The 25,707-nt window shown below is 45.5% G+C and overlaps 2 protein-coding genes, 2 non-coding genes and 1 pseudogene across 4 annotated transcripts; 2 read left to right on the forward strand and 3 right to left on the reverse strand.

Annotated features, from left to right (window-relative positions):
* The first annotated feature begins 458 nt into the window (after positions 1-458).
* On the forward strand, positions 459-572 carry OST4 (oligosaccharyltransferase 4 homolog (S. cerevisiae)). The gene has a single exon (XM_006880600.1). The coding sequence runs from the start codon at positions 459-461 to the stop codon at positions 570-572; it is 114 nt and encodes a 37-aa protein (XP_006880662.1).
* Positions 573-1,283: 711 nt separating this feature from the next.
* On the reverse strand, positions 1,284-21,203 carry AGBL5 (ATP/GTP binding protein-like 5). Its single transcript, XM_006880601.1, has 15 exons — positions 21,045-21,203; positions 19,684-19,945; positions 19,297-19,468; positions 18,864-19,027; positions 18,192-18,369; positions 17,746-17,924; positions 16,855-17,317; positions 16,215-16,384; positions 15,743-15,878; positions 14,926-15,128; positions 14,128-14,339; positions 5,314-5,469; positions 3,261-3,373; positions 2,135-2,259; positions 1,284-1,806 (listed from the first exon to the last, which is right to left on the reverse strand). Exons 2-15 carry the CDS (start codon positions 19,896-19,898, stop codon positions 1,635-1,637), a joined length of 2,658 nt encoding a protein of 885 aa, XP_006880663.1. The 5' UTR covers positions 19,899-19,945; positions 21,045-21,203; the 3' UTR covers positions 1,284-1,634.
* Positions 20,623-25,707, forward strand: part of LOC102862878 — a 7,448-nt pseudogene continuing 2,363 nt past the window's right edge.
* TRNAA-AGC lies at positions 21,560-21,632 on the reverse strand. The gene has a single exon. It is a non-coding gene; the product is annotated as a tRNA-Ala (tRNA).
* TRNAY-GUA lies at positions 22,031-22,119 on the reverse strand. Its single transcript is given in 2 exon segments — positions 22,031-22,066; positions 22,083-22,119. It is a non-coding gene; the product is annotated as a tRNA-Tyr (tRNA).

Genomic DNA, 25,707 nt, shown 5'->3' on the forward strand with positions numbered 1-25,707 from the left:
CTGCACTCTCGCCCTCATCCACTCCAGGGCTCAAGAAGCGGCTGGGGTTTGCTCGCCGCGTTCCTGCCTTCGCCAGCTGCGGCCAGCTGTGCAGTCTAGGGCCTGTGGCGTGTCTCCGTGGCCCCGCCCCCGCCCCCGCCCCGCCCGCGTCCCCGCCCCGCCCCTTCGAGGCGGCCGCGGGGAGCAGGCGAGAACGTAGGGCTAGAGAGGCTGTTCCGACGTTGACGCACGGCCGGAAGTGCCTGATTTGGGACTAGGTGGTGCTCCGAAGTGCTGGCCCGGTCTCCTGCTTGGAACTTGCTCGCGGTGAGCATCGGAGGCGAGCCCGGCGGGTCAGGTGAGCGGCACGCAGGCGCCGTCCCCGGTCAGCCGGCCTGTGGCTGGGGGCTGCGGGCGAGGACGGGTCCCGGCGAAGCGAGGAGGGCGCCGCCCTGAGACTGCGTGCTCTTCTCCGCAGGATGATCACGGACGTGCAGCTCGCCATCTTCGCCAACATGCTGGGCGTGTCGCTCTTCCTGCTTGTCCTTCTTTACCACCACGTGCCCATCAACAATCCCAAGAAGCAAGAATGAGAGTGGCGCTTTCCCCCGCCCCAGGTAACGGTCGGGACTGTAGCGCCCCGTCCGAGGAGAGCCGACTGGCTGGGCCGCGATCGAGGCCGCACAGTTCAAACTTAAATTGGACAATATCGGGACAAGCCGGAGAGGCCCACAGTATGGGCCCTTATCTGCCCGGAGAAGGGTGTGCGGTCCCTTAAACTGCTTCACGCTAGAATGATAGGGGGTTCCCCAGGACCCGTCAGTCGCTATCCTCTTGGGGTACCCAGGAGGAGAAATGATGCCCGACTTGGGGGTCCTTATACAGGGTGGCAGTGAGAGTATCATCCAGGTGGCGGAATTTGAACTCTTTCCAGGCGTGTGCAGTCCTTTACTCAAGCAGACTATTTTGTAGAGAGTGTAGCTATGTAAATAGTATTTCCTTGTTTTGTGACTTGGGGCACTGATTGAGGGGTTGGCTTCTGTAGATAACCCAAGACACAGATGAGGGGGGGCGTCGTGGGGACCAACCTTAAGTGTGGACCAGAAATGTACAAGGGAACAGGCTGGATGGGAGTTGATTCCTGAAGTTCCCAGAAGAAATGTGCAGCATTTTCCTTACCTCGGGTCTTTCCCCCTCTTTTCTAGGGTTCCAGGACATAGTCTGAGGCAAGATGGAGGGTGTGAGGGGCCTTCACACTTCACTTCATCCCTTCTGTCCATCACAACATACAAAGCAACTACATCTGGATTTTTCCAAACAACTTTTATTTCCTCAAAGTCTTCCTTAACCCTATGGAACAAGAAGCTGCCACTGAATAGGGCCCAGTATAGGGGCTGATTTATTTTCTACTCCCCCAATATAAAAATATAGATATATAATTTTTTTGTGGTCCCAAAATCTTGTGCTTTGGAAGGAGGGAGAGTGGCAGGTCCCTGTTTAGTCCTGTCAGGGTGATGTTCTGCAGTGCCTCGGACAGTGTGGCTGGCATTCCACCGGGTTATGGTTGTCATATGGAATCAGCGGCTGAGGGAGGGGCCAGCACATTTTCTCCCTGTGTTCTCCCACCTTGGGGCTATTTCTTGGACAAGGCATTATCAGACCCGGGGAGAAACAGTGAGGGGGGGCGATTTAGGGACAAAACAAACCTCAGGTTGGCCCAGGGGCCCCCCGCTGTAACATATCCGGGACTGAGAGTCATACAGAATACAGGAAATACGAGAAAAGGCAGGGGCAGAGTGGGGCCGTGGGGGCCCAACCTGAGGTAGCCTGCAACAGAGAACAGAAAAGAATCAGGATTGTGGAAACTCTGCTTTCTCCTTTGTTAGTCAGAGGCTGGGAAATCAGAGAGGTGGGAAGATGAGAGGATGGGTAGGGTCAGGCAGGTTATTGCTACAAGTTCCTAGGCCACAGGCCTAACTAGAATTTGGTTTTTAATCCCTTGGAGTGAAGACCAAAGGCTATGGTGGGAAGAAATAAATCACTGAATAGATTCTTAAAAGAACACCTAGTCTTTAGGGTTAAAGAGAAAAGAGCAGGAAGAATATTGTCCAGAATGGCTGAAATAGTAGTGGGGGAATACAAGAACATTGCTCACCCTGATACAGCAGAGTGGGGTCCCGGCTCCGGCTCACTGGTCTGGGGCACAGGGGATGTGGGGCCCGAAGAGCCTCTCATCCCTCTGCAAGTCGGCGGTGAGCCCCGGCCCATCCTGGGCCTAGCCTGTGTGGACAGGGGTGAGCTAAGCAGCTGGATTTTCCATACGCTTGTTTGCATCTAGAATTTAAAGGTATAGTGTAGACTGGATCTGTGAACTCTCTACTGTCCTTATCTGAGAAAAGCCCTGCAGTATAGTGGTTAAAGCACCCAGTTGCTAACCAAAAGTTGAATGGTTTGAATTTAGCAGCTGCTCTGTGGAAGAACGATGTACATCTGTTTCTATAAAAGTACAATCACAGAAACCCTACTGGGCAGTTCTGCTTTGCTCTTTAGGGTTGCTGTGAGTCAGAGCTAATGGCAGTGAAACCCCATTTTGGTTGCTGGACCCTAGCTGAGAGGAGGCAGCACGATAATAGCCAGAAAACTGGGTTCAGTCTGTGACTATGCATTCTGAATTTAGGGCTGGCAAAAGAAGTGAGCATTTAACTTCTATGGTTACCCATGGTCAGGGTTTGACTTAGTAGAGGAGGACTATGTGGAAAGATTGGAAGACTCTTGGAGCTTTTGGGTCTCAGACCCTACCAGGAGCGCAGCATGAGCGTCACTCATTCAGTCAGCTTCTACCTATATCCAACTTTATCCAGCCTGTCACAGAGGTCTGGACTGAATTAGAATTGATGGCACTACTACGAGCAACAACTAGATGTGTTACCTGGGGAATCCGGGACCCCTCCTGGCGGAAACTCTCCTCGGGCAGGTCTGGGCAGAAAGAGAGGAGAAGCTAAGGGCAGGGGCAGGGAAAGCCAGAGCTAGCAGGCTGAAGTTTGGGTATATCTGGCAGGGACACAGGTTGGAAGCAAGCAAGAGAGACCTAGCTAATGAGGATGGGGTACTGGAGAGATGGGCACTCGGCATATTCTGATTTCCCAGAGCAGCTGAGGGGAGAGGCTGTAAAGGAGTAGCAGTAGTACCAGGCATTGCCCTCCCACTAGCCAGCTGAACAGTGTCTTGCCAGGCTCTGCCACGGTTGTTATGCTGCGGAATGGGAAAGACACAGAAGTTACCTGCAGTCGGGTCCTGATGCAGGGGTTCCGTGGTCCAGTTCCTAGGAGACCTTTCCCAATCACCATGACGGTTTCTGGCTTGTCTCCTGAGGACAGGAGTGAGCAGTTACTTCCTACAGAAAAAGAACACTGATCATCAGGAGGAGCAATGGAGGAGAGAGACGGCTTCCTTTAGATAATAGTTTCTCAACCTCAGTATTCCTGGCATTTGGGGCTGGATAATTCTTTTGTAAGGGAGCAAGGAGGGGCTATCTTCTGCACTATAGGATGTTGAACACCATCCCTAGTCTTTGCCATTAATGCCATCTTCCTCCTCTACCCTCTAAGCTTAATTACTTTTGTAAATTTAGTGACTTCAGGACATAAACCTTTAAGGACCAAGCCGATGACAGCCAAGATTGGTGGACTGGGACTACCATTAACAAACTGAAGGTAGCAACTTCTGGCTGAAGGAGAAGACACTGGACTGGAACCTTAGAATTCCACAGCTGAATCTATAAATTGTACAGGAGGGTGAATGATCTAAGGTTTGTGTGGATGATATGTCATATTTGCAGTGATGAAAGTTGAAATCCACATCATTTAATGTTCTTTAGTTTTGCCTAGTATTACCCAACTCCTTTAAGTGTAAGTTGTTGTTGTTAAGTGCCATTGAGTCATAGGTGACTCATAGCAACCCTATGAACAAAAGACCTGAACACTTGTATAACTTTCATCCTTTCTCCAAGTTCATAGAGTTTCCGGAGGCGAGCTTTTTTGGAAGTGAATGTCACTCTTGTTTCCAAGCTTGTTTTAACTGGGTAGCTCCACCAAACACTGTCCATCATAGGTAACCATTATCACATTTGACATATTAGTGTCAAATGTGTTTAACATCACAGCAACTATGAATTACCTCTATACAGCAAATGGGCAGACCAGTGCTATACCGCTTAGTAGAATGTTTAACCAAAAACTACTAAAACCAGGCCTGAGGACTGCAGATGACAATCACCCACCTTTGGGGAGCTCTGGTGGCAATAGTGGCAAGAAGCTGCACTGTAATCCCAAAGGTGAGGGGTTCAAATCCACCAGCTGCCCTGCTGGAGAAGGAGGGACAATCTCCTCTTGTACCAGTCAGATCCAATTTGATGGTACACACAAAAATAATAATTTAAAAAAACCAAACAAACACCCACCTTTGGCTTGGTAGCATCACTTTCTATCCACTAGGCCAACAGAGCATATTTCAGTAGAAGTTATATATTAACCATTGGAAGGACAATCAGTTATTTTCCAAAATAATTTATAACTGGGTATAATTTTTTTAAAATAATACCAAACATAGAAGGGCTAGCAAGAAAAGCAACTTTCATTGTTGTGATGGTTAAATGTAATAGGCTGGGTAAATGACATTTTGCAGGGAGAAGAAATTCTGAAGTTCCTGAACTGTAGAAATGAAGATTGAGAGAAGGTGCTTAGAGCAACGCTGCCTGGCATGTAATACGTACTAGCTGCTGTCGCATTGGCTCGTGACTGCACAACAGAACGAACTGCTGCCTGGTCCTATGCCAGGCTCATGATTAGCTGCAGATTGGGCAGTTATGATCCACAGGCTTTTTCACTGGCTCATTTTTTTGGATGTAGGTTGTCAGGCTTTTCTGCCTAGTCCATCTTAGTCTGGAATCTGCTGAAACTTGTTGCGCATCATTGTAACTCACAGCCCTTCTCTGACAAGACAAATGAATCCAACCTGAGTCTCATTTAGAAAATGGGAATTCACCATTTAATCACCAGTGCCTCCAGTTTTAGCTCTTATTATAAAAAATCTTTTATTAAATTCCAGCTTCCTGTACAAGGACGTGGTGCTAGGAATTTAGGCTAAGCCAGGTTTGAGACTAAGAGACTAATGGGTGCCTCTGGTTGGAAGTGCCTTGTATTAAGATAAAACATGTCCAGAAGGAAGTCTGGGTCAGGCATTTCTTCAAACCTATTCAGAAGCTTTACTAACCACTGGGTAGTAGGGATTGGAGGATATTGGCCATCTCAGATCTCAGGGACAGTGGGTACAGACCTGATAAACTGAGTGAGCTGGGTAGGAGGCAGGAGCTCAAGTTTCGTGAAGAGGCTGTGCCAGAACTAGGAGGAGCTGGGGGTGGAACCAGGCTGCTTGCCGTTGGGTGATGGATCAGTGGCTGCTGCCTCCGTCTCCTGTCCTGGCTTCGGGGCTCTTGAGTGGAAGGGACACAAGCAGATGAAAGGAGATTAAGCAATGCATAGTGCCATAGTCTTTGATGCCTAACTTGTTCCCTCTGATCAGAAGATACCTATTTTAAAGACTACAACCAGCTTACCTCTTTTGAAAGAATTCTTAGATGGGTTCATTTTTATTGCAGTTATTTTTCTGCCTCTCCTCATCCTACTCGCACTCTCTAACAATTAACCAGCCTATTCATCCATTAGTTAATTCTTCTGGCCAAGAAATTTTTGAGCTTAAGCTTTTGAAATACAATTTTCCTGGATACTCTTACCTGTAACTGCCCCACTTGAGTTGCTATTCCTGCTTTTAGATGCCAGTGCCCCCCCACCACCACTCTGTCCTTGTTCTACCTGAAAATCAGTCCTCCCCAGGAATTCCACCGTAGGAAAACTCAATTCTCTCCTATCCTTTGTGTTCTTACTATTGCTAAAAACATGTGTCCCGAAATTAACTTTTTGATTCCTCTTTTATGTTTAGATCTATGTTTAATCAAGTCTGAACTACTCTACCTCTGTTAATTGCTTGAATTCTTCCTTACTCTCTGTTATAGCCAGTGTTCGTATAGAACATGTCTCATTCAGGCTTTTGAAGAGATTGTTTTCCCTAGCTTGAATTTCTTTCCTTTTACAAACTAACCGTCATAGAGATACCAGAAATTATTTTAAACAAAGACCTGATCAGAAATCACTTTGCTCTAAACAAGGGAGAAATACTGAAGGCTATTTTAAAGTCTAAACTTTTTGCATGATATTCAAAGCCATTTTTTCCTTTGTTTCCCCTCCCAATCTGCACATCCTTAGAAAGATGGTGGCTTGATTCTTCACATCCTCTATTATAGCCCCGGTGTGTGCTGTTGTATTGCCAACCCAAAGGCTGCACCTGTTTGACTGTGGGAGAAAGATGGGCTGTCCCCTCCCATATAATTTCCAGCCTTGGGAACTCATAGGAGGATCTGCTATGAGTTGGTTCCAATTTGACAGCAGTGAGACAAGTATGAAAGCTTGGATATCTTTCTGTCCCATCTCAAATGTCACCTGGGCAGCCTCTTTGCCCATTACAGGCAAAATTAATTGTTCTTTACTTATCATCAGTGTTCTCTGTTGATACGGTTCTTCCTTTACTTTGAGTCCCATCTCATAAGGAGTATCCATTGGGTTTTTGAGGCTGTAAATGGTAATGAGTGTAGACTGTGCCACTCCGTCAGAGCCACTGATGGATTTGCAGCACCAGAGACATGAGGCTTTGGGGTTAGCAATACAGCTTGTTATGGACATCACCAGAGCTCCCTATTAGTGGGGTTTTTTCTTTCCTTTTTTTTTAAATTTTCATGAAACCTACTAGTGTTTTATACTTAACTATATTAATGAGGTAAGTTAATACTTGTAAAAGACTTATAATAGTGCTTGGAAGTTAGAAATCATTCCATCAAAGATAATATTAACTGAGGGAAGCTCTGGTGGCCTGGTTTGAATCCACCGACTGCTGTGCAGAAGGATGGGTGGAAAACATGCTATAAGTGAAAGCTGTGAGTCAGTTCCAACTTGATGGCACATGACAATAACAATGTTAATTGAGGGAGCTTTGGTGGTGTTGGGACTTGAATCCCTTGAAAGTAAGGACTTGAACACTATAGAATACTGTACATCCCAATGCTTGTAGAAGACTGCCTGGAAAACAGAGACCTTAATATTTTGTTTACTTAAGCACTTAAATCCACTATGGATCACGAGCAGGATAAGTTAGTATCTGACTCCAGAACATACACTTTGGAGAAGTTTTTTTCAGTCATTCTTGTGGCGAGACCCTCCTTTCTGAAGGTCCTGGGCCAGATGGGTTGCGTAGGTAGAAAGACCTGCAAATTTGATAAGTATTTCTCACAAAGAGGAGATCATGTGAGTTCAGTGGAACTTTGAGGATGTTATCTGACATCTAATAAAACATGGCTTGGCCCTGAAATGTGTCTAACTTGGTAAGCAGGTGACAGCCAAGTTCAACTTGTCTAGCTACACTGGGCTGTAACAAGCAGTAAGTCTGATCAAAAAGTCCCAAACTGAATGCACTGATATTTTAGAGCTTGAGGAGTTGTGCTGAGATGCTGAGTAACAGAATCAACCAGTGAAAGAAGGAGCAGGGAGGTAACAGGACAACAAGTAAGTGCCTCATGGCTACAATCAAATCTGACATGTTACCTATCACCAGTGAGTCCCGTCCACCAGGACTCAGACCTATGGTTAAAATTCTATGGTTAAAACAGGGATGTCAGGATATCATTCAGATGGCAGGGCACACGGGATGCAGAAGTAATGACTTCAATGGAGGAAAAAACAGCAGTGTCATAGATGATCTGAGAAAGAACATATACCCTAACCCTAAGAAAGGAGAGCAACTGAGAAGTGAGCAGTGGGAGAAAAAAAGGAGAAAGAATTGTTGTACAATACAAAGAATGAACTTACTGAACTGTGCATGAAGAAATGGTTGAACTGGAGTACGTTTTGCTGGGTATCTTCTCAACAGTAACAACACCACAAATCCTTTGGCACATTTGTTAAGATCTAGTAAGAAGCTAAGAACCCTGGTGGCATAGTATGCAGTGTTTCGGGCTGCTAATTGAAATGTCAGCAGTTTGAATCTACCAGCTGCTCTGCAGGAGAAAGGTGGGCCATCTCCTGTAAAGATTTCCAGCCGTGGAATCCTAACGGAGGGCTGGGAAGAGTCAGACCAGACTTGATGGGATGGGTTTTGGTTTAGTAAGAAACTGAGTAACAATTGAAAACCAATCAGATAAATTATATAAAAAGCAATGTGAAATACAGAAATAAGGAATCATGGTAAAAATACTAAGGAAACAACCTAGGAAGCCTGTCACTTGTGTTTTAGGATGGCAGGCATGGTCTGGTTGAGAGCAGAGGCTTGATCTGGAAAACGAAAACATTTCTGCCATCACTTAAGACTCTGAAGTAGGCTTGTACGTTGGTCACTGTGAACAGGCAGCCCAGTCTGACTTTTGGTCCCAGGAATAATCTAGGTTGGCTCTATCCCCATTTGAGACAAGACACAGAGCAAACACCCCACTTGTATTTCTTAGTTCTGAGGTTTTAGCAAAAACAGTTTAAGGTGGAGCACAAGAGCAAATGAGACCAAGTCAGCTTCTACCAGTTGTGAGATCAGACCCTGTACTAATCAGCTATCAGTTCACCCAGGGTGACAAGACAGTCCTGGAATCAGGGTCTGAGAAGTTATTGGAGTCAGACTAATCACACCATAGATTTAGAATGAATAAAACTTCACCATTTACTGCCAATCGCAGAGGTATGCAGTTCGAATCCACCAGATGCTCTGCTGGAGAAGGAGTGGGAATATCCTGTACCAGTCAGATATGATTTGACGGTACACAGACACAAAGTAATTAAAAAAAATCACCCTCAAAACTTCACCATTTAGAGGAACACTCATTTGACTTCCATCTAGGTCCTCATCCTGCCTAAGCAGTCTTTACATGGCACCCAAGATCATTTTGAATTCTGTTACAAGGAACGGAATTGATGAACAACCATCTGGGATGATCACAGACCTGATTTCTGCTCTCTGATGAATGAAAAAGTGAGACAAGAATTTATTTGGCTTCCAGCTTCGTGCCTTACATTCATTTAGTAAATAACTGATCACTTAATAAGGACAAAGGAACAAACTCTGATGGCGTAGTGTGTAATGTACAGGGCTGCTAACAAAAAGACTGACCCTTCAAGGCCACCAGCTACTCCACAGGAGAAAGATGGACAGTCTCCTCTTGTAAAACTGTACAGCCTTCAGAGTCGGAGGCCGCTGTGAGTTGGAAATCACCTCCATGGCATTAGGTCTGGTTTTATTAATAATGACCAGAACACAGTGCTAGTTGTATTAGCGGACATGTCATGGCATCAAATAAATTTTAATCTGCTATTTAGTAGATGGATTCTGTACTGAGTTGTGCTAACTCAGAGGTTGGAATCCACCAGCTGTTTCAAGCTAGGGAGGAAGATGGACAGTCTCCTCCCACTGTGATTTACAGCCTCAGAAATCCACTGGAGGGTGGTTTGTGGAGCCTGAACTGACTTCACAGTATTGAGGGATGAAAAAAATAAGGAATCAGGCCTCTTACTTCCTGCTGACTCACCATCCAGAGGACCCTTCATTCACCAGTAAACTTTAACTGCTCTAGCTCAGCTGTGAGCTTTGGGAAATTGGGGTTCCATGAGACAGCTGGGAGGATAGGAGCTACAGGTGATAGGGCAACACGGAGAACCTTGGCTTTCATACCAGATTTCACCTGGGTAAGCTGGAGAGCCAGGAAATTAGTTTTCAGTTAACCACTGAGGCTGCTACTTGAGTCTGAGGTACATAGCTTACAGAGACATTTGCTGCTGGCCCTGACAGTAAGTACCACCTTACATTCTGTGGCCTAGGTACCTTCATCCTCATTCCTCCCGACTGAAATCTACACATAAACAATAGAGAAGTTGGTTTACCAGCAGTTCCTTTCAGCTGTTCGTGTCTGGTTCTCACCAGTATCCTGCATGCGGTAGACTTCCCTCACTCCATCTCTCCCCTGTGATTTCCTCTGTTGCGGCAGCAGTTGCTGGTAATATGGTCTGCATTTCTGAGTCAGATGGATGGGAACTTGATTCTGAGTCTGGCATTGTGTGGTTAAGAAACTGTTTTGCAGAGTACTGGAGAACACCCTGGCATCAAGGCCAGGGTTTGCTTAAATCAGGGCTTAGCTTAAGAGAGGGTCTTTCAGATGCCTGTACTGGAAGAAATATTTGGAAGAAACATTCCTTTTTGACCCCCTGGCCTTCTAAAATGTCATCCCTCCGTTTCTAGAGACAGAACCCACTAGACTGCCTTATGCTTCTGGTTGAGCTGCTAGATCTTTCCTGAAATGTTCTGGATAGCCCACATCCATGTTTTGTTCTAGCCTATAAAAGAGGGATAGCCATTAAATATAGTTAAATGTAATAAAAATTTTATACTTTAGTAGGAAATATTTTCTAAATAATGAAAAAATCCCTTGTCAGATCACAATTTCAATTTGGGGTTTGGAAAATATCACTGTTTTATAGTTATATTTCTGAAGCATGAGGCATCAATGTTCTTTTGGAAGACAGAATATTTCTAATTGTGGCAGGGGCCAGAATGCCCAATATATGGAGCCTGGAACTATCATAGTTACAGCACAGAAGAGATCAGACTGGACAAATGAAGGTATTTTCAAGGGTTGGTTGAAGATAAGCAAGTTTAAATGCCAGAGTGTACATGCAGGCCCCTTTTCATGTCCCTGTTGGAGACCTCCAGAAATGAAGTAGCAAAAATTTTAACACCGCAAACGCCCTGAACATAAGGGTTAAGATTCCTGGAACCTGACCTTTCAACTCCTCAAAATACTGCTTGTTATTAGTAACCCTTACTGACTCCTTGACATTACAGACATAGTTAACTACTTTTACAAATATTTATGTAAGTCCCTGTGGTGACTGCATGCAAGCCAAGAGATCCTTTTTCTACTTTTAAGATGATTCACTAGGAACCATAATTGGTTACTTGATTTTTACCTTACACTCATCTGTGGCTGACTCTTTCATCTCCAAACTCACTTTTTCCTAATTTCTGCCCTGCAGGATGTCTCCATAACACCCATGCATGCCTAAGGTAAACAACTACTCATCACTTCAATAGTTTGTGTTTTTTTTTATAGTGTGCGAACTCTCTCAACAGTTTCTTAATATTAACGTGACCTTCCCTTCAAATTGCAGCCAGCCTTTTAGTTCTCTCTTCCACCCTCACTGAGTACTGTCACTTTTGATACTTATGTTCATCTCTCCTCTTTAGGCTCTAGCCCATCTGCTTTATCAACTAGTGCAAAGATCGCATCTCTCCTGGCCTATCCAACATAGACAGTTCATAAACAGCATCTTCTGTATGTGTTTTGTTCCGATTATTCTCAGAAGCACACACACTGTGCTGTATGTCTGTTAATTCATAGTCTTTGTTTTAAAGACATTTCAACTTCTTCCTCCCACTTCTTTTCATCTAATTGCCTAGAAGGGTTTGACCCTTAAAGCAAATTAGATATATCTGTTCTGTCTAGCAGCTCTTTTCTTGGCTGATTATTCCTCTCTTGAGTGTTTCTGTTAAATCACATACCACCCATTCTTCAAAATTATTTCTCAGCTGGACATTCATTGGCTAGTAACTCTTGTGTTTACCATGATGGCTCTCCAGGTCTCTTGTATATTTATAATATGTGTGCACCTAACAACAAAAACATGTGCTTTTATATTTACCACCCTGTTTCCTATTAAGTTTCAATCTGTCAACAAAGAATTACTTAGGATAAACTATGCAAACATTTATTTGGAGAACACAGAAATAAGAATTTAACATAGTGCTCTGCACTGGGGGACTGAACAAGGAGGAGGTTAATAAAATTAGTTAAAAATGGCCTAGATTTCTGTAGACCTCGAGGACCTGTGAAAGACTGCTTACTACTTCCCCTCTGTAGTCAGGGAAGAATACATGGTGCTGCTGCTTTTTCCCCTGCCAGTAACTAAGAGTGAGAGCTGCAAGTGGCTGATGACTGAAAAAAAGAAAGAAAAGAGACTATCTCGACTTGTTAAATGCCGTTGAGTCATAGGCGACTCATAGCGACCCTATGAACTTTCTTCGTTTCTCCAAGTTCATAGGGTTTCCGGAGGCAGGCTATTTTAGAAGTGGATGCAAGTCCTGCTTCCAAGCTTGTTTTAATTGGGGAGTTCTGCCAAACACTGTCTACCATGGGTGACCAATATCGCATTTGACACATCGGTGTCACAGTGTTCAGCATTGCAGCAATCACGAGTTACCTCTGTACAGTAAATCGACAGAGCAGTGCTATACCACTTAGAATATTTGACCAAAAACAATTAAAAGCAGGCCTGGGGGATGCAGATTAAAATCACCATCTTGACTTAAGGAGTTTAAAATGGGTTAAAATGAGAAATACTGGTATACTAGAGCATGAAAAGAAAATATTGCTGTATTCTATATATACACACTTTACAGTTCTGGGTTGATTTTTTTCCCCCCCAAATTGTATAACTCCTTTGTGTATTAGTTTCTAGTGAGTGCTATATACAAGTGTGCATTATTTTCATAGGTGTTATGGATGGAAAAATACGGTGAATAGCTTCCAGTAATAGCTGTGCAATCTTGAACAAGTAATTCTAAAACAGTATCAGTCCCTTCATCAGAATAACAGAAACACCATCTACCCCACAGGGTCCTCCTGAAGAGTAGTAAATGAAATTATGTGACACTTTATTTCACTGTACACAGTATTAAAGTATAGATTCATATTGAGTGAGAACTGACTCCCCAGTTTTGTTTTGTTGTTTTAGCTATAAATCACATAAGAGAAAAACTGGCTGTATTTCTTTCTCATGGAGCTGCTGGTGGATTCCAGCTGGCAAAGGGGGCAGCCTTTGGGTTAGCAGTACAACCTCCTGTGGACCACACCACCACAGCACCCCCTCCTTCAAAAGCAGTGAGCAAAAGTATCTTCCCATTGAAGATAGACTGTCAGAAAATGGGGCCTGGGATGTCAGAAATAATAAGATTGATCATCAAGGATAGAAGACCCATGTCAAAGCTGACAGACCTCTGGTTTGTGACTGCTCTAACTAGAGAAGGTGGGTTTACATAGCTTTTCATTTAATGCATATATTTCAAGTCTACCAAAAACTAGGTTACAAGCCGAATGAATATCCAAGGAAATGCCTACAAGGATGAGTGTAGTTTGAAAAGATGTTAAGTTCTTAGCTCCACTTAAGAGCCTCCAGAGTATGGCAAGATTTCTCTGGTTTAGAAGCCAAAGGGTATTGATTTGTGGTCTAGTATTGCTTCCAGAAATGGCACTACAACAGTCTCCCTACCACACAGCCCAGGTTACCCCCAAGGAACAGCCCTATAGTGACCTCCTATATTCCCCTTAAAAACCCACCTCCTGATGTAAATTCTGGCCCAGAAACTTGTCTTTTATGGCAGGCTTTCAACAAGCAAAACCTGGGGGAGCTGGTGCAGAGATTTGTGGCCACTGATGGAAAGCACTAGACTTGCTTAGCAAGCCTCAAACACAAGGGTGTAGTTGTTCCATTTTTCTTTGGAAGAGTTGAAATCCTGATGGTAATTTCTGACTAGGCCCTAAAGTAAGGGTCAATGTTAGCCCATAGGGACCTAGGATAGGATTCTCTATCATTCTATAATGCTGCAGCTTGGCTTCTGAGGATATGTCCTTACAACTATTCTTGATGTGGAGGCTCCATTTCTCAAGTGTTGAATTTCAGCTAGTCTGTCATCTTTGGAAGCTCTCCTGGCTGCTAGCAGGTGCTGAAGCCCAGATATCTATGACTTTCACCTGTGATCAGCCAAGAATACAGCCTGGAGCTCATGCCGCAGGGAACACCAACATCGCAGGAGAGAGTGCAGATTCTGCTGTAACTAATTTTATTGATTCACCCATTTGCCCCAGCCCAGGTTTATCTTCAGGCTCTCACTTCCCCCAGCAATGCCCTAAGCAACTGAACACCTGGTGCAGGGGCTCCCAGACTGGCTTACCTCTGACAGGGCCTAACACCCGGCTGACCTTTTGGGTGTTAGAGCCCAGGCCTGGTAGCCCTGTAAGCCGAGTGCCATGAAAAGGAAAGCTGGGGGAGTTCTTCATCTGTGGAGAATTTTGTTGGCTGCTGTTGCTACCACCAGCACTTGTGCCAGTGCTAAAACTTCGTGCCCGACTCAAGGAGTTCTCGGAACAGGAAACAGGCAATCCACTGCAAAGAAACAGATGCTAGTTAACCCTAGTCAGGGAGTGTGTCCAAGTATTTCCCCAATCTGATGCTCAATAAAGCATCACCTCTGGGCTAATAAAGGCATGGGACCCATTCCAAGGGAGAAGGGAAACTCATGTCCAAGGGTTGATATCTAATGTGGGATATAGCCCTGGTTCACACAGGCGTGTGACCACAGAAAACAGACAATTGGGAGAGCTGTCCCTGAACAGCTTTGCCTCCCAATGAATTTCCACCTTACTGCTTTGCCCTGACCCTTGAACTCCCTTCTGGCAGTTATCTGCAACCACCGGATGCTGCCCTCAACCCCATTATTATCACTGTATTTGATTTTGTACAGGGCTCTGGAGCAGGGAGACCTCAGCTTGGTTTTCAGATCTCTAGGGCTACGTCTCAGTAACACCAGGTGAAACGGAAGAGGTTCTCTTTCAATAAAATGAACTAATTGTACGAATTTTAATTATGCATCAAGTGGTACTTTTAGAAAGGGAGAGGGAGTTAAAATCCCTTGGCATTCCTAACTCTAGAGCCCTGTTCCACTTGCTCCCTTCCATCCTGCTGGTCTTACTTGTTACTTTTAGGTGGAGTTCGAGAGCCTCTCTTCTTGTTGACACCCACATTCACAGTGCTACTGAGGCCTCGGCTGTTGCGCACATGTTTTAGCATCCAGGCCCGAAGGTTAGTGAGGCTGCTGTGCTCTGAGAGCACAATTCTGGGCCACGGATTACATTCTGCCATGTCCAGAGCTGCAATGGCCAAAGCTCGTCCCACCTGTGGGGAGTCCAGGTTGGCTTAACAACTTGGTCTTCAAATCCAAGCTGCTGTGTTAGGGTGGGGTGCACAGCACAATGGAAGGGAAGGAGGCCAGCTCTAAAATCTGCTTCATGGTGTATAACTCTTATGGCCCAGGTAATACATCTCAAGCGATTTTAGAGTTGTTCCTAAACCGTAAACCATTTCAGGACCTATATAATATATACAGGGCCTATTGTGCTTTCTGGCTAGTTGGCATCAATAAGGAATTCTAACAAGAATCTGAGTCTTCCATTACTCACACTTCTTCCTACTCCTTTTGTTGTGCCCTAGGCCACTGAGGTCATTCGGACCACTGTAGAGGGGTGCTTTCAAGCCCAGGAGTGAATCTGCCCAACAGAATAAGGAAGTCAAGCTTAGGGGCACACAGTCTGACTAGGGATTCTCTGTGGCTTGGGGTTATTCGTGAATGCCTATTCATCCTCTCAATGTCATGACAGGCATTCTAAGTAAAATAACCAGGGTGCTGGGCCAATGATAGTGATATCTTCAAAGGAAGTTAGGCAGCAGGAGCAAAGCCCTCTCCAGACTCTGAGATTCCCCTTTCCCCCACTTATCCTGTTTGTTCATACCTGCTCAAATAATTCCACAGTGTATCTGGAGGGGAAGGCTGGCGGAGGTGGTGGGCTGGCACGCCCATTGTCATGGCAGGCAGCAGGGATGCTGTTTACTGAGCGTCCAGTGTTGTAGTTGCATTCAAGTGTGTAGCTAAGACACAGAGACCTTTATCAGTGTCCTGCCTGAACAGAAATCAGGACTGAACCATAGGGGACAGTCTAAATGGCCTAAGAAGCTAATGGGGGGAAATGAATACAAATGGAGAACATTAATCCCCAACAGTTAGCACCTGTTCTCAGCACACCACCACACTACCTAGGAAGTCTTAAGATGGGAAAATCCTAGGCTAAAGATACTGATGGTGATGAAGAACATTTTTTTTTTGAGAAGACTTAGGTTGTCCCCTGCCCCTCAAATACTCGACACTAGATACTGCTTTCCTTAAGGAAGCTGTTTCATCAATTTCATTCTAGTTTCCACCCCAACCTGTGGATTATCCCTGAGGCTTTGTAGATGGCAACACGGCCGCTGCCCTCCTTAGACTGGCCATCTCTACGGTCTCGGGCATACATGTTCTTCTCAGAGAAATTGCAGCCTTGGAAGTCGAAGTGAGCTGAATTCAAGGAGATGAGCTTTGGATACAGCATGTTTTCTACCTGTTAAGGGGGAGAAAGGTAACTCAGAGGGAGGTACAGAAAGAACAAAGGGATAAGAGGCAAGAAAGATGGCAAACATGGCCAAGGTGATGCCACACAGAGCAGATCCCATCACATCCATCATTGGTAATCAACATTTCTTGCGTTCTTACTGAATTTCCAACATTATTTCTAAATTTTGTGAAGGTCCAGCTCTAATGCTTTAAGCTCAGCAATGTAAAATTCTGTTTCTCTGGATTCCCAAGTCCTAAGAAAGACTAGAATACTGACAGCTTGATCTTGACATAGTGCCCAAGACAAAGGGTCCCAAGTGCCATCTCTTCTTGGCCCTTCAAAGCTCATTCAAAGATGGAGCTACCTCTTACAACACAGGCGTTCTTGCCCGTTCCTTCCCTCTCTGCCCAGGGCTGAACCCTCACTCCTAACCTCCGGCACTTTCCACTTTCACAAGACGTTCTTAGGGGTCCTACCTGGGTGTCCTCATCGCTAAAGCTGTTCCCATACATGAAGCAGCCTCTTTTGGAAGCATGTCCATGCAGGTCCACGTAGTAAGCAACACCACTCTCCTTGGGTGGGATGGTCTCTGGGGCTGGCTCTGTAACGTTGGCTGACTGCTGTGACATGATCCACACACTACTGCTACTGGCCTTCTGCTCTGCTGTCTCTGTCTGTCTCCAGGTCTCAGGTTTCTCTTCATCAGGTAAGTGCCCATGGTGTGCTTCATTCTGGAGGTTGTTGGCTTTCTCAAGGTCAGAAAGAGGAGCATCAGGAGGGAGATGGGGACTGTGCTGGTGGTCAGGGGGGCCCTGGGAGTTCAGACGGGAATGCACATGGTGGTAGAGCAGCACAGCTTTAGCCCCATAAATGGCTGGGTGCAGGACTGCATCAGGCTTCAGGTACTGACGGTTCAGGTTCACTCCCCGTGAGTCCGTGCTGTGGGAAAACAAGGACTGAAGCAGGGTCTAGAGGACTGGACCAGTGAAGGAGGCACTAGAGTAGATGAAGACTGTGGGAGACTGGCTTATAAAATAAGGCTGAAGCTGCTTTATGAAAGAACAAACTGAAGACAGACCCTCTCCTTGATCTGCTGTGGCCCCCACCAGAAATACCTATGGATTGCTTCCTCTAGCCAGATAAGCCTGTGGCTGTACCAGCTTCCACCATCTGCAGAGTGTCTCTGGATGGGATCATATCCTTCTCAAGACACTAAGGACAGTGATAGTTACGAATAGTCATCCCATTAAGGATGGATTTGCCCTTGCTAAGGTATGGGAATACCGAAGTTAGATGTATTTCACCAAGTGTAGCTAACACATGAGGGAGACCGGGAATAATCTAAACGGGCTGGGATGGTTGCTTACCGGTAGTGGCCCCGGACCACACCATCAGGGTTCAGCATGGGAATCAGCTTAAACACAAAGAGACGACGTAGTGCTTGGGCCCGAGGGTCGTCCGGTCGAAGGATGAAGTCCAGAAAGCCATTGAAGACAAAGCTAGATGGGGTTTCCCCAGGGTGTACCCTGCTGCTTAAGAAGAATATCTGAGATGGAGAGGAGAGCGGTCATTAGGTCAGTTACTTTATAGTTCTACTCTGACAGCACACGGAGGGTGGAAGGGAGATGCGGCAGGAGCAGCCACTGACTGGGTCTCCAGCTGGCCGAGTGTGTGGGTAGGAGCTTTCACCCTTGCTCCTGGTTCCAGGCCGAGGCTACGGCTGAACTGCCTCTGACAAACAGCTTTAAGCTATCAAGAGTGCTAGGAGCTAGGTGAAGGCCAAGATACATTCTTTTATGCTGTTCCCACTCACCTTCTTGCCAAAGAAACGGAATGGTCGAGGGGTGCTGGTGTCAGGAAATAGCTGCTCTAGACGGGGTTCTCGGTCTTCCTGAAGCCCATGGCAGGAACTGACTGTTAGCAGATCTACGCGAAGTCCATCCAAAGAATGACAAAGGAGCTCCCGGTGATAATAAATGGTATCCAGGGGGCTAAATGGATAAAAGCCATTAAACTAGGGCTCAGTAAGAAAAGCCCAGGATTTCAGGGCCTAGCCCTTAACCCTTACTTCTAGGGTTTTAAAATTCCTCACAGTGTTAAATGACTCTAAATGCACGATATGCAGAGGACAACACAGGATAAACTTAGTTTTTCTCCAGTTTGTGGCTCCCTTGGATAGACTCTTTTGTACAGAGACTTATCCTTCATTAGGATAGGAAAGGCATGCTGAGCAATGCAGAGCTGGCTAGATATCTCGTTAACTGACGAGGACTGGGCTACTAAAAGGCTTGAACTAAGCAGAGTGACGGTGGTTTAAAGTTTGTTTATGCTGAGTTTAAGGTCAACATATTTTTTAGAGGTGCCAAAGTTCCACATTGTGCGGAGAGAAAAGTTTTAGTTCAGCTTTCGTAAGGCAAATTCCAGAGGTGGCCCAGGTACTTTCTCATCCAGGACTGTGTGAGAGCAGTAAAAATGGGGTTGGCACCTGTTATGAGTAGGGTGATTCTCCATAAATCGCTGGTCCAGCTGGTTTAGCAAATCCTGGCAGTCACTGTAGGAGAAGGGGTAGCAGAAGGCGAAGAAGGTGGTGGCCCCACGACCCTCCACAAAACGGTGAACAAAGGATAACACAAATTGTGTCTCGGTCATCTGAAGAGCAGAGAGAAGGGCAACATGACAAAGGTGTCAAATACGCTCTTGTAGTCACCAGGAACCAATTCCCCTCCCTCTGATACATTCCATATGACAGCTCATTCTAGGCTGAGGCAGGGGATCAGCTTAAACGCCACAGTAGAGCTAAACAGAAAGTGGGTAAAGCTGACGTCCCTGCCTACTACCCTGCCTCAAGGGCAAATGGCTCCTTCCTCCTCCTACCTATTAAGACTCAGGTCTTTCATTCCTCCTTATGGAAAAGTTACCTCAAATGTTGGCCGGTCTCGAATGCGTTCCCAGCGTGGCCGGGTGGGCACCGTGCGCACAAAGGGGGCCATGCCCTGGGAGTACAGCTTGCTTTGCTTGTTCATGTTCATGATGTTGATCTTTATGAGTTTCCCTGGAATTCCTCCCCGGACACTGAAGTAGAACCAAGACCTGTGGGCCAGAGTAGGAGAAACAAGCTATAAAGAAGGGATGGATACAGGACATGAGGGAAAGCAGGAGAAAGCCAGTGGGAAAAGGTGATTTATTAAGGAGGGAGAAGGGGTAGGGAAAGGAAGGACAGTGGACTGCTAGGAAATGGTACATCAGAGGGCTAATAGGTTCATGGATGTGACAACATGGGAATGCCTTATTTTCTTTCCTCATACCTGTTCCCATTCTCAAATTCTGTTTCAGCACAGTCTGGTCGGGTCCACACGTTGAACTCGTAGTCAGGGGAAGAGGAAAAGCTGCTGATGGAGGCTGCTGCCCCACCTCCTACTCCTTCCCCATCACTAGACACAGATTCCACCTTCTCCACATGGGCTAGGTTCCCCGAGTCAAAGCGAGAACTGAACAGCAATCCCCCACAGCGCAGCTCCATGGCGGGGCTGGGAAAGCATCCTCCTAGCCCCACTCTGGCCCCAAGAGCTAGGGAAAGAGGTTGAGGTATGGAACAAAGGGGGTAAAAAATGAAATCAAGTTTAGGGGTGCCTGGACAAGTTAGAACTATTCTTAGGGAGTATCCTACAAAGCAAAATTTTTTCATTTCCCTTTAGGAAACCTGGAGGTGGCCTTACGGAACAGGTCAAGAGAAAACTGCTAAATGTTACAACTATATTAAAGGGACCACAGTTTGCTACAGCTTAGCTCCTCAAAAATGACGTGCTCAGTGACAACCATGTTGAGAAATACTAGACTCTAAGCTTCTCTGCAGCCTACAGATTATAAAATGTAATTAGAGAGGTTAGGTTTCCCAAGCCGGCCCAAGATAGACCCAGCACAACACACGTGGCCATCTTCACAGACGGGCCACTCTAGATCTCTAGAGATCTTTAGATTTCCTAAACTGGCTGTGCACTCCAGCCACAGGGCAGAACTAAGTTTCTGAGTTTAAATGGAAAGTTTCCTTTCTTCACCCACTCATCTTCAGATGTACTGACCAGGCACGCTTCTGTTACTCTCCTGAGCCCTCCAAAGGCTAGTTGTTCTTTTTCGGAAATACTACCTACGTTATTAGGTAAGAAAACCAGAAAAACTGGCCTTTGCTAAACCGAAGGAAACCGGGTGGATGCCACCTGCTCACCTAGTGTAATCGCAGGTCGAGCATGGTCTCTGTGCAACCCTCCTCTGGTCTGTGCGCACCGTAGCCCCTTGCAGAGGCAGCTCTGGTAGTTGCAGGTGAGTAACTGGTGTTCTTGGCACCCCCTAAAAAAAAGGGGAAGCTAGTAGAGTCCCACGTCGGGCAACCAGGGACTTCTCGTCTGGGGAACCCTCACAAAGGCTGAGCTTGCCCTCGGCAGGGTCGGGTTTGCAGACAAGGGGTGGGCTGAGACAGACCTACACCTGAGGGAGGTTGGGACTAAGGGTCAGAGGGGAAGCTACAGAAGTGGGGGTGCGCCCAAGGAAAGCGGCGAACCCCGCGGCCGGGAGGGGCGGGGTCCGCCAGCGATTGGGCAGGGGGCGGGGTGGGACTAGGGGCTAAAAGGGCCGGGGCTGGCGGGGCCTGCGCTCGGGCAGAGCCCCTCACCTCTCTCCAGGCCGGTGATCCCGTCCCTGTCCCGCTACCGAGGCGACACCTTGGGCCCCGGCACCTGGGCCCTCCACCCAGGACCCAAACAAAACCCTAGCGCCGCGGTGCCGGGACCCCGATCTGCCAGGAAACAAGAAGTCTCCCGCCTATTGGCCGCCGATAAGGCTGGCTACCGGCCCAGTAAAGCCCACTGTCATTGGTCAGAACGCGGGGATCCCTAGCACGTTAGTAGGTACCTGAGTGGAGTGCCGTTTAGTGGCTCAGGCCCTCAGACCAGGTAGGATTCTACCAGCATCATTTCAGAAGACGGTTAACGGCTTACCTGCAGGGAAGAGGAAAAGTGACCGAGAAATAAACCGGAAATGGCTCACCTGTGAAATAAAGAGGATATACATACAGTACTTACTGATCTGGTTTCTAAGTGTTTAATAAAACTGCAAAGCTACTGCAATCTCTATATTTCACAGCAATCAGAAATTCTTTTTGGTGGTGTGAATTTAAAAAAAGGTATTTGGAGGATGCGGGCATCGATCCCGCTACCTCTCGCATGCTAAGCGAGCGCTCTACCATTTGAGCTAATCCCCCAGTTGCTGCGAGCCCTTTCTCTTTGCCTTACAGAGTATCCTGAGCGGCTACTATTCAGAGGTTCAACAGTAATTTAGGACACAGTGGACGAAATATAGCAAAAATTCTTTTTAACGAAGCATATAGCAAGTAAACATATGTAATAATGACGAGGCCTTATTATAAAACGAGTGTGAAGGTTAATTTACATTTTATACCCAAGACTGACACAAAACAATCCGTTTACTTACTGCCAGTGTTTTGCTAGTTTCCACAGAATTAAATTCCCAGCCAACCAGTAAATCCAATTTTTTCCTTATGTGTGGTCGCTATGAGTATTGCTCGGCTCGACAGTAATCAATAAGCACAACAATAATAAAATTACGTACAATGTCTTAGAAAACAAAAAACATACGAAGTCCTTCGAGCCGGAATCGAACCAGCGACCTAAGGATTACTACAGCCATGCCACTACAGTCCTCCGCTCTACCAACTGAGCTATCGAAGGCCCCGTTGTCTAAACTCCTTTCCGGCTGCCCTTTAGTACTTACTAATGTTTCGTTCTTCAAGTATTTTAAGAGGTTTTTGGCTCTTTTAATTTCTGGCTTTTTCCAGGAATAAATTAAAGCTTTACGGAACAGAGAAAGTCTCAGACGGAAGTGCAAGAAAGGATACTTTCCAACTCCGGACGAAAGAAACACAAGTAATGCACTCCCTTTCCGTACTCATACCTTGTGGCGTATTCTAAAACTGCGTGCGAACGCTTGGGGATCTCGGCCACGTCCTTAAGCTTCCGCACAGCATGTCTGTATGTAGCTGTGTCGGTACGCACACTTTCTGCAAAATTGGAATGATACATTTTTCTTTTCTTTTATTTCTCTCTTTTTGCAAGTTTCCTTAGGTTTCTCCGACAAGTAGGGGTGAAAAGACATTAGCTCTTCTGACGTGCGGGACCTTCATTGGCTTAAGTAAGTTTCGAGAATGTCTTAACTGCCGAGAACGAGAAAAAATCGCTGAGTTCCCAGCGCCGCCGGGGACCCTGAGGAGGGGCGCTCCTAGCCTCCCAGGCCCGCAAGCCCCGAGCTTCCCTCGGTCACAGGCGCGTGGAGTAGCGCGTGGCGGGCTTGGTCCCTGCGCCCCTAGACACTCAAGTCCAGGTCTGGGCTGGGTCTGCAGTTCCTGGCGTAGGCCACCCGCTCTGCCTGGCGAGTTGGGGTTCAAGTCTGCTTATAGTTGGGGGTCTGCAGGTTCTGAGAGACGCCTCTCCCTTCCACTGTGGCTGAGTGGCTTCTGTGGAGTCACAATCTCAACCCACAGCTTCACTCTGCCCCTCACATCTTTCCACTCACACCTTCACCCCTACCAGCGCTATGCGTTTTCAAAACAGCGACACCTGAAACCCTACTGGTTTGGGAAGTTTTGCTTTGTAACCTGGTGAGTATGCAGAGAGAAAGGTACTTCCAGCTCCGAGGACAAACTTTGCTGCTTGAGAGACAGAGTGAGTGCTTCAAGCATCCGCACTTCACATGCCTGTGGTTCTGTTCTCTTATTTTCATTGTTAGGTGTCAAAGAGCGGACACAGCCCCACAGCAACCCTATGAACAAGAGTTCATCCTACACCATCGTCAATCTTTTCGGACTGCCTATCCTCTCTTTCGTTTTAAATCCTTTTCTTTTTCAAGCGTAATGTCTTTTTCTGAGAACTGGCTCCTTCAGACACTATGCCCAAAGCATGAGATGAAGTTTCACCATCCTTGCCTCTAAGGAGTACCCTAGGTTTCACTTTCTCCAAGACAGATTCGTTTGGAGTATTCAATACTCTTTGCCAACATCACAGTTCAAAGGCATGGAGTCTCCTTCAGTCTTCCTTATTCATTGTTCAATTTTCACTTGCATGTAAAAAAAAAAAAAAAAAAAGAAAATACCATGGTTTGGGTCAGTCACACCTTAGTCTAAACTGACATCCTTATTCGTTAGTCCTTTCTTGACAGCATTTTGCCCAGTGCAACACGTTTTTGTGTCTTGGCTGCTGCTTCTATGGATGTTGAAGGTGGATCCAAGTAAAAGGAAATTCCTGACAACTTCAATCTTTTCTCCATCTATGGTGATGCTTCCTATTGCTCCACAAGTGAAGATTTTTGGTTTTATGGTGATGAGGTGTAATCCATATTGAAGGCTGTAGTTTTTTATTTTCCTTAGCATGAGCTTCTTCACTTCTAACAAGGAGTGTAATCTGCGTAGTAACCTAGATTGTTGATGAGTTTTTCCCCCAGTCTTGACTCCACATTCATCTTTGTAGAGGTCAGTTTCTCTAGTGACCTGTCCAGTAGGCAGATTGAATAGATATGGAGAAAGCATGTAACATTGACAAATACCTTTCGTGATTTTAAACTATAAGGTTTCTCCTTGTTCTATTCAAAAGACTGCTTCTTGGTCAATATAAAGGTTTAACAAGAACACAATTAAATATTCTGGGATTCCTGCTCTTCTCAATGTTATCTGTAAGTTATTATGATCCACAAAATCAAATGCCTTTACACAGTCAATAAAACACAAACATCTTTCTGGTATTCTCTGCTCTCAGACAAGATCCAGCTGACATCAGAAATGTTGTTCATGGACTCTTCTGAATCCAGCTTGAACTTCTGGCAATTTCCTGCCAATGCTTCAGTTATCTCTCAATTATCGTCAATATGATTTTACTTTTGTATGTTATTAATGATATTATCTGACAATATCCATGATCTATTGGATTTTTTTTTTTTAGAATGGGAACAAATCTTTATCTCTTCAAAATGGTTGGCAAGGTAGCTGTCTTCCAAATTTCTTGCTACAGACTGGTGAGCAGGTCCAGAACTGCATTTGTTTGCTGAAACACTTCAGTTTGTATTCATTCAATTCCTGGAGTCTTATTTTTGCCAATGCCTTCAGGGCAGCTTGAACTTCTTCAGGTTCTTGGTCACATGCTACTTCCCGAGATGGTTCAGCACTGATCAATCTTTTTTGGTACAGTGTTGCAGACCGAGGTGGCATGAAATAAGTCTGAGACATGCTGTCGCTGCTCACAGCGGGATTGTTGTTCACAGGATACTGCTGGCAGCTCACATTGTTTGCTGTGGGGCCCCCGAGCTGACAGGCCCCCTCTGAAGTTTCCTGACCCAATCTCAACACCTTGTTTATCAAATAAAGATCTACATTCATTAGTCCAATGATAACCTTTTCCACATTTTCTACAGAGTCCTGAAGGAGTGGATTTTTTCTTTATATCTTTACTCTCCCTTCTTTCTTTCCGAAAGTCTCTTTTCAAATGTCCTAATTTTCCACAATTATAACATTTGGTTTGAAACAAATTTAAAGTTCCTTTTAAAGCAGCAGCTATCAGATTTGCTTGGTAAGAGCTAGTTCCAATGTCCATACCAGCACGTATATATTCATCTAAGGAAGCATTCTGAGTCTTCAATGGTCTGATGGCCTTTTGACATTCTGAATTAGCATTCTCATATGCTAAAGTTTTTAACAAAAGTTCACGAACCTCGGGTTGAGATACTGCTCTATCAATTGCATCCTTTAATTGAGATAGAAAATCAGTATAATTTTCATTTTCAGATTGAGTTGTTCTGATAAAAGATTGATCTCCCTTTCCTGAAATTTCTACTTTATCCCAGGCTTGCATACAGCAAAGCCTCACTTGTACAATCAATTTATCTATTTTATTAGAAAGTTCCAAGACTTGTTTACTTAATTTCTCATAAGGACTATCATTCTGAATTATATCACTCAATTCCTCCGGAGTTGGAGGTAGAGGAAATTCATCCCCCTCTGTACCAGATTCACAGTCACTCTCTTCTGAAGAGGTTTTTTCTTCTAATTTTTCATACGTCTCTTCAGACGGTAATGATTTTAATGCTAATAAGATCAAATCACATAATGACCAAACTGAAACAGGTATTGCATCTCCCTCTTGCTGAGGTCTTTGTAAAGCTCGCATAACCTCTTGCCAAGATTTTGAGTTTAACTGCTTTCTATTTGCTGGTTTAAACCAACGACAGTGTTTCTGCACATACTGAAACAACTGCAAAAATGACTTTTCTCTTAC

This window comes from Elephantulus edwardii, unplaced genomic scaffold, assembly GCF_000299155.1.
Source record: "Elephantulus edwardii isolate Elephantulus edwardi_28Jun2011 unplaced genomic scaffold, EleEdw1.0 scaffold00009, whole genome shotgun sequence".
In the NCBI taxonomy this organism is placed as follows: Eukaryota; Metazoa; Chordata; class Mammalia; order Macroscelidea; family Macroscelididae; genus Elephantulus; species Elephantulus edwardii.

Coding starts and splice junctions, on each gene's coding strand:
- OST4 (XM_006880600.1), top strand. CDS start 459: ATGATCACGGACGTGCAGCTCGCCATCTTCGCCAACATGCTGGGCGTG.
- AGBL5 (XM_006880601.1), bottom strand. CDS start 19,898: ATGGAGCTGCGCTGTGGGGGATTGCTGTTCAGTTCTCGCTTTGACTCG. Junction 15,879..16,214: donor GCCTCAGGGATAATCCACAG/GTTGGGGTGGAA, acceptor TCTGTGTCTTAG/CTACACACTTGAATGCAACT. Junction 5,470..14,127: donor GGTGTTAGGCCCTGTCAGAG/GTAAGCCAGTCT, acceptor CTTCCACTCAAG/AGCCCCGAAGCCAGGACAGG.